This window comes from Mangifera indica, chromosome 8 (genome assembly GCF_011075055.1).
Source record: "Mangifera indica cultivar Alphonso chromosome 8, CATAS_Mindica_2.1, whole genome shotgun sequence".
Taxonomy (NCBI): domain Eukaryota; kingdom Viridiplantae; phylum Streptophyta; class Magnoliopsida; order Sapindales; family Anacardiaceae; genus Mangifera; species Mangifera indica.
In genome coordinates, this window is record NC_058144.1 from 9556485 (window position 1) to 9565535 (window position 9051).

Here is a 9051-nt window from a genome sequence, read left to right on the forward strand (position 1 = left end):
TATACATGCTTGTCAAAATTAAACTGGTAACACAAGAAAGATACCGGTAGGGTTGGATTCGAGCCGAGCCAAGCTCGGCTCGCAGCCAGCTCAGGCTCGGCTCAGTTTATTTATAGGCGGCTCGAGTTCGGCTCGAGCTTGACTCGAGCCGAACTCGGCTCGGCTCAACTCATTTTTCATATCAAAACGATATCGTTTTGTATATATATAGATCAAAATGACGTCGTTTTGTATAAAAAATTTAAAAATATATATATACCGAGTCAGCTCGAGCTCGATCGAGCCGAGCAAAGTCCGGCTCGTTTCGGGCTCGAACCAAGCCGAACCGAGCTCGAGCTCAAGCTGGCTCGGCTCGAGTCCAGCCCTAGATACCGGTATGAAATATTTATCCAATATCCTATGAATTGAGAGCAAATAGAAGGAATCATTGTCTGAAGAGAAAAAACAAAATGAATGTAGTGCTTTGGGTTGAGTGGAGTCTTCAAATTTTGATAGAGAAAAACAAAAAGAAGAGGACAAAGACGGTGTTTGGTAATTGGTGGATGGCTCTCAAAAATTGGGTAGGGTTTTTTAGAGCAGCCCGGTGAGACTTGTCATAATTCAGCTCAACGAATTTCAAGTTATCAAGTTACATAAATGATGTAATGGATTCAAATATGAATGAATTGATCATACAATAATATTTTGTATATTTATTATTTATATAAAATTAACATATATAAATGATATATTATTATATAATCGAGTGTTATTTTATCTTTAATTAAAAATTATTTAATCATATAATGAAATATCATCTGTGTATCTAAATTATATCCTAAATGTATGAATGCATAATTTTATGAGATATTGAATTTTTCACCCCAAAATAGGTCTATTTGTATATTTATACCATACTTTTTATAGTTTAAACATTTTTACGGTTTTATTTGTTGAAATACATAAACTGTTCTTATCTTTAACCTTATAAAGATTAATATTTATAATTTTATGTGAAATATAATTAAATATTGTTATATTGTTTAATTTTATTATAATGTAATTAAAATATTAATGATTAAAACTGGGAAGAACGACTAACCGGTTCTTCATGTGTTTTTATCCAAACTTGAATCTTCTTAAATTCATTCCCAGTTTTAACCATCAATACTTCAACTACATTATAACTATATTAAATAATACAATAAAACTATGTGTACCTACTTTGGGTATACAAATATGTACACATTTATATGTGTCATCATGTGATTGGATGATTTTGAATTAAGAATAAAACAATACCCAATCATATAATGACACATATGAGTGTGTATACATTTGTGTACCCAAAGTGGATACACATAGTATTGCTCTAAATAATATAACAACATAAAATCACAATATTAAATAATATAACAACATGAAATCACAATATTAAACAATAGTAAATTATATTTCATATGAAATCATAAAAATAAATTTTTATAAGGTTGAAGACAAAGACATTTTAGGTATTTCGATATATAAATTGGTAAAAATGCTTAGGGGATAAAAAAATGTAGTATAAATGTATAGGTGGACTCATTTTGGGGCAAAAAAATTAAAAACTCAAACTCTCACTCATAAGTCAAATTCTATTAAAATTTTTAGTTAAATTTAATATCATAATCATTATTTAATAAAAAAATTTTAAAAATTAAAATTTTATTATATATTTTTTTTAATTTAAAATTTTAATAATTTTTTTCTCACTAAAAATTTAAAAAATGATAATTTTTCTTCGGTTTTTTCTCTTTCTCTCTCTGATGGCTAATCCTTTTCGCCTGTCAACTGGCCTTCTCTCCTCCTTTAGTCGGCCATTGTTCCGTCTCATCTTTTTGTCAACAGAGTTATTTGTCTCCATCTCAAATAAAGATAAAATATCTTCATCAGAGAAAATGATTCATCCGGTAAGAAAAGATAGGTTGGAAGAAAGAGTGAACATCGCTAAAGACGAGAATATTCTAATTGGTGGGAACAATTCATTGGGCCTTTTAGTGTTGCGTAAAAAAAACAAAAACCATTCTAATTGGCCCTAATGTGACGTGGGATTGATCTGGATGGATGGGTTCTGATTATCAATTGGGATTAACAGCAACAGGCCATAATAATATCACTTCCACTTTCAGTGCAAACCGGCGGCGAATTGGGATATTTTATTTTTCAGGATACCATTTTATCTCAGATTCTTTGATTCAATTTTCTTTTTCACATCATAAATATTTGCCATAATAGCTATAAATTGAAAAATACAGAATCCCATGTTTATTGAAGACAATAAATGTATTTTCCAAAATAAGAGAAGATAAATTTAAGTATGGATGTGAAATCATTTTTTTAAGAAAAATGGATAAAACAAGTATCAGAGAATATGCTTCTTCCTCACAAAGTGCTGTTGGTGTTTAGCCTAAAACCAAAGAGCTTTCTTTTACACTCGAAACTTCTAGGAAGCTTCGTCCTCCTACTATGTCGTTTTTGGGTTTTTGTTTGGTTTGCAATATTACAAGGAAAATTACCTCAAGGGTAGTATCATCCACAAAAGAAGAATTTTTATATATAAAAGTATATAAATTTAACTCATTTAATTAAGTGATTATGAGATTAATCACTAAATTTAAGTTTTGTCATACTCGATATAATTAATTTGGATTCACAAGTGATGATTTGATTCGAATAAAATTCTTTATTATCAAAAAATAAAGAATTGATGATAATCTAGGACTTTATATAGAATCAAATGGTGTTTAGTTTGGGATAATATGTAATTACCTTATCTTAATAATTTATCTGTTATTACAACTGTTAATTTATTTGGTTCGTAACTAATAAATTAATAATATGACAAGTAGTATAACAGTTAACAATAAACTATGTATATAAATAGTTAATATAATTTATATATAAATAATAATATATTATCGTATGATTTAATACTATTTTATTTTTAATTTAAAACTATTTAATTATTATTCTCTCCACCATACCTTTACAATTTTATGTCACTTATTAAAATTTTTGGATAGAACTAGTTTTTTTTTTTCAATTAAAATAATAACAACCAATTTGATAGTTAATTTAATTTCATTATTTAATAATATATTAAATTAAATTTCAATTTAATTAATTTTATTATTTAACAACATTCAAAAATAATATATTAGTAAATTAAAAAATATTTTAATTTAAAAAATGTTAGTTTAACTAATAATAAAATTATATGTATATATTTCAAATACACAAATAAATACATATTTAATATATTAACAATTTTTAAATGAATAGTATAATGTGCATAACTTTTGTATAAAAATAATGATATATTATCGTATGATTAGATAGTTAAAAATTAAAAATAAAATACTACTTAATCACATGATAAATATTGTTATTTATACATATAATTGTGTATAAAAATTGTGTATATACTATTATTGATTTTAAATTAATAATAAAATTACGTACAATCATATGATGACATATTATTTATATACTTTTACGTATAATATTACTTTTGTATTAAAAGCAATAATAATTTATAATAAATAATTTTTTAAACAAATTTTAAATAAAAATATATAAATATTTATTATTATTAATAATCAAATATAATAATCATTTAATTTTTATGTATTAATGTTCAAATAATCTACTCCGTTAATACTTTTAAAGATTACATTAATACAGCCAATTAAGTCGGACACCTACTTGACCCCAAACACATTGGGCGGCTTTATTTTAGGCAATTATCTTATCACCCATGAATGCTCATCTCTCGGAAACATTTCTTACCCATTAAACCTAAAATTTTCTCAACTTTTTCAAACCCTCCCAACAAAAAAGGAACTTTGTAGTTAAACTAATTAATTAAACTTGGACCATTTTCCACGTCAGATAAAGCAAATATTGTGATTGGCCTTCAACAAAATTTTGATTTTCTTATTATAATAATTATAGATTTAATTAGTATAATTCAGATTTATTTTTCTAACTAATATGAGTGGGACCCAATTATAAAAAAAATTATATTGTAAATAAACTATTTATGGGTTCCATCGCATAATCTGAACCGAAGACAAAGCATTGACAGAGGTTGAAACAAAGGGAGAACGACCAGGCCAAACTCCATGTGGGATAAAAATCGTCACTTTATGACAAAAATAACCCTCAACTCTCAGAATAAACAAGCAACAAATTAAGCCCATTGTTGTAATTTCATATGTTTCCAAGAAGAATTTTAACTCACGCTGTGAGGTGAAACCACGCGCACGCACAAAACGGCTCCTTGTAATATGCCTTTACAGATCAGGACTCGGTTTCTTATGAAGTTTCCTAAGACAAACGTGGCATCATGTTTGACCGTCAGATCAGAAATCAATTTTTTTAAAATAAATTTAAATGGGGAAATATTTGTAGGTGATATCTATTTTTAATTATAAATATTGTGTGAGAAAGAGCGTTGTTTTTCTAAATTTCAGGAAAAAGGAGTGGTATGGTGAAAGAGCGAAAACAACCAAACGGCTATAATTAGCGTTGCAGAGTGTCCAAGTGGTGGACATTTAAGATCGTTGTATTTGGGCGGAGCGTAGTTTTTTTCTTTGCCGGATTTTCTCTGAGAATATTTGGCCTTTTGTGGGGGGTTCTGATCTGGGGGCTTAAACGATCTCTGTGGTTTGTGCAGAGGTTGATTGATTAGCGGAGATATAGGAGTTTAATTTTAGTGCGATTAAAATTGGGGAATTTAATCATGACTGATGGGTACTATAATTCCAAGAAAACTGATGATATATGTGAAGACATTTGTGGAGAGGTACTTGTCTTTGCTTTTTCTTTTTGGTTGTTTTGTGATGTTGTTTTTGAATTTGTGATTTGTTTTGGAGCTTTTAGATTGCGGGGGTTGTTAAATTTCAAATTGACTGAAAAAATGTGTTTTTTGCTTTTTTAGTACTTTTTTTTTTTTTTTTTTGCTTTGATGGAAATTGATTGTTTTCATGACCGTCGAAGCCGGGGTAGGTTGGTTTTGTAAATTGCTTAGAAAATAAATTATATTTTGTTTTGGTTTTTATTTACTTCTTCTTTGTGTTTATGTTTATCAAAACTAATAGCTTTTGGGGTTTTGATTGTTGTTATATGAATCTATGGTAGATACATTGAAACCGCCTGAGTTCATGTTTTCTTTTTATGGATAATTTCTTAGAAATTTATATGGAAATAAATGTGGTAGGCAAGTTTTTTGGCTTCATTTTTACAGCATTTAACTTTTGTTTTTCTGAGTAAATTTTTGCATGTATTGGCTTTTCTTCTAGCCGGTATTTGCTTAGCAGGATTGTTTTGATAGGCGAACTTTCGTTGGGTCTTTTGACGTTTAAATTGCTTTTTCCGTTTTCACTTTATTGGTTTTAGTTTATAATGTTCCGTAGTAAGCATAAATGATTGTATGTCACTATTTTCTTTGAGGTTTATATTAATCTAGTATCTTAGAAAGTTCTTGGTTTTTGATATGCAGCAGACGTCTCGTGGAGTATTGACCATGTCAAGGCTCCGATGTATGTTTCGGGGGTTAGATATGAGGAGCTATCTTTTTGTGTTTGTGTTTATCCCATTATTTATTTTTGGCATCTATTTGCATGGCCAGAAAATCACCTATTTTCTAAGACCAATATGGGAATCTCCGCCAAAGCCTTTCAATGTGATTCCGCACTATTATAATGGAAATGTGACACAAGAGACTCTTTGCAAGCTTCATGGGTGGGGAATTCGTGAATCCCCAAGAAGAGTCTTTGATGCAGTGTTGTTCAGTAACGAAGTAGATATTCTTACAATTCGATGGAAGGAATTGTATCCGTACATTACCCAGTTTGTGCTTCTTGAGTCAAACTCAACATTCACTGGCTTACCCAAACCATTGCTTTTTTCAAGCAATCGGCAGAATTTCAAGTTTGTGGAGCCTCGGCTGACTTATGGGATGATTGGAAGAAGGTTTAAGAAACATGAAAACCCTTTTGTTGAAGAGGCATATCAAAGAGTTGCACTGGACCAGCTTATTAGAATAGCTGGGATAGAAGATGATGACTTGTTGATAATGTCTGATGTTGATGAGATACCTAGTGCTCACACAATTAATCTTCTGAGATGGTGTGATGGCATTCCTCCTATCCTCCATCTTCAGCTGAGGAATTACTTGTACTCCTTTGAGTATTACTTAGACAGCAAGAGCTGGAGAGCTTCAGTTCACAGATATCGCTTGGGTAAGACTAGGTATGCACACTTCCGTCAAACTGATCTCCTCTTGTCAGATTCAGGATGGCATTGTAGCTTTTGCTTTCGCCAGATCAGTGATTTCGTATTCAAGATGAAAGCCTACAGCCACTATGACCGAGTGAGGTTCTCTCATTATTTGGATCCCAAAAGGATTCAGGATGTAATATGCAATGGACTTGACCTATTTGACATGCTTCCTGAAGAATATACATTTCAGGAGATTATTGGGAAGATGGGTCCTGTGCCTCGTTCTTATTCAGCGGTTAATCTTCCTGCATATTTGTTGAACAATGCTGAGGACTACAAATTTCTCTTACCCGGCAACTGCAAAAGAGAAGGTGGCTAATATTTTATTTGCAGATGTGGTTACATTATACAAAGTTTAGAGATTGTGCTTTTGCACCTGAATGGGCTATATTGCTCGTTGTAACAACAGTGAGGTTTCTATACAGGCATACCGTATATTAGATGGAATCTACGTCATTCTTTATAGATATATTCTTGGGATCTTGGATTTTGAGGGGAAACTCTTGTATATTTTCTTTGTTTCGGAGGTGTATCCAATTTTCCCCTGGAGAGCTGGCTATGAGCAGAATAGAATGAAGACTCTGGCAAGCCTACTGTCTGTTGTCAGTAAGGCCTAATCCCCGAATTGCTAGATTAGAATGACATTTCCCGCATATTTTTTAGGATGAGAATTTTGCTTTCTCAAACTAATTTTTATCGTATATCTCTTGTTATTTATGTATTGCTTATTAACTCCTAGATTTGTAAATCTACTTTCTTTTGTATCTGTATTAATTGTGATGAGGGTTCATTCTTTCTCCATACCATCCCTAATATTGAGAGAATCTTTATCATGTTTGTTCTTTTTTATATTTCTGTTGCCTCTTATCTTTGCTCTTTCTTTTTAGTTGAACCTGACTCGGTCCAGACTCTCGAGAGTCCCGACCATTAATGATGGTGAAGATATATTACCTGTCTTCGATTAAAAAATGGTGGGCACTTACTGTTTCATGACCATCTTTAGAAGAAGGTCAATCTGTGCAACTTTGTTGTGGAATTCTTGTTCAGGTTGTCCCACCTACACCATGCACCCACAATATTAAAGAATCTTCAACAGGACACATTCCCCAACTCTTCCTCATTTGTGAACATAAAAAAAAATTATTATTATTATTATTATTTTTTTTTACTGTCTTCAACCTACTCTTGTTGTTTTTGTTGTCTGGTGCTGCTCTCCTGCAGAAGTTAGCAAATTTCCTAAAAGCATCAGATGGCACATGCTGTAGGGACTTTCCTTGCCCTTAATTAAGAGCTTTGTATGCCAGATGCCTTTATTATAACAGTTGAAGCCACATTTATAATGAAAATAATGAATCTAAACACAACTAAGCCTCAAGCTTAGTATGAATTGAATGACTTGACATAACAATTCCAGAATCTCAAGAAGTGTCCAGAAAGTGCCAACTCTATTGTAGCTGGCAAATCTCAATCTTCATATGTTCATGATGCTTGTTTAGAACTCTTTTCTGGGGCAACCTTTATCCCCAAACTACCCAATAAAACACCCTTTCCATCAGGTAAAGCAATTCACAGTATTCCTTTTTCTTGTTGCCAACTTCTACCCCCAGAATGACAGCACAATTCAATATAGACCAATCTGTCCATTTCATTTGATGCTCTCATGCACCTAATAATTCAACTAACATATTAAGGATAGAAACAAGTCACAAAATCTTTGAAAAAAAGAAAACATGCAACTAGTAATTTCTTAAATATGCTTATGGTCTTGGCACATGTCCAACTATTGACTTGTCTAATATGATATATTACAAAAATACTCCCCCACAAGCCAACTTCCTGAATAAAACCATAGTTTTATTTCACCACTGGTGCCTGAAATAGTAGTTGAACTCATACTTTGTTTGTTATCATCTTCATACCCTCCTTACATAGCATGAGCACCCTCTAGCAATTCGAAGGATTGGTATTCATTTATTGAGTAATATTATGTGTATCCACTTTGAATACATAAATATGTATACATTTATATGTATTATCACATGATTAGGTAAACTTTTATCTTTAATTCAAAATCACTTAATTATATAATAACACATATTAAATATATATCTATTTATATATTTAAAATATATATGTATAATTTTATTGTTGTTTGTTTCACTCTGAACTCCAAAAGAAGATTGAGCTATTCATAAACCATTTTGGATCTGACAACTTGAAAGAGGGGGCTAATTTGGAACTTATCAATGGGGCTAAGAGTTATTCATTGAAATCAACTAGTCTAAACTTGTTGCACGCGGCATGACTTTCTACTAAACGGCAGTCTTTGACAACTCCACGATATCAACATAAAAAGCATCTCTACTTTATCAAATAATTACATATACAAAACCATCTATATTTTGCATGTTTTATGATTATAAAAAGATAGATATTTTTTTTTAATAATAAAAATGGTATTAGCCCAAAATTCATATATGGAAGAAAAATAGGCAAGGGACTATTTTCTATTTAAGTTTTAATTAAATCTCAAAAACATATTTATACCAGTTAAAAAATTTAAATATCTACCTATGGATTAATTTTTGTTAAAGTAAAAGGTAAAATTATTATTTTATCATTAAACCCTAAAACTTTAAACATTTATATTATTTTCTCCCTTTAATTTTAAAAACTTATAATTTTACCCCTAAATTGAACTTTAAAAAACAACATTTCTCATCTAGAAATTTTTCTTCAATCTCTGGC

At 30.6% G+C, this 9051-nt stretch overlaps 1 protein-coding gene across 2 annotated transcripts; it reads left to right on the forward strand.

The window, feature by feature from the left end:
* Positions 1-4444: 4444 nt before the first annotated feature.
* On the forward strand, positions 4445-7136 carry LOC123222401. 2 transcript variants are annotated; one of them, XM_044645147.1, is made up of 2 exons: positions 4445-4825; positions 5525-7136. In XM_044645147.1, the coding sequence occupies exons 1-2, from the start codon at positions 4763-4765 to the stop codon at positions 6620-6622; spliced, it is 1161 nt and encodes a 386-aa protein (XP_044501082.1). In that variant the 5' UTR covers positions 4445-4762; the 3' UTR covers positions 6623-7136. The 2 variants fall into 2 exon arrangements, with proteins under 2 accessions (XP_044501082.1, XP_044501081.1); XM_044645146.1 differs by having other exon boundaries at positions 4448-4825; positions 5522-7136.
* Positions 7137-9051: the final 1915 nt, after the last annotated feature.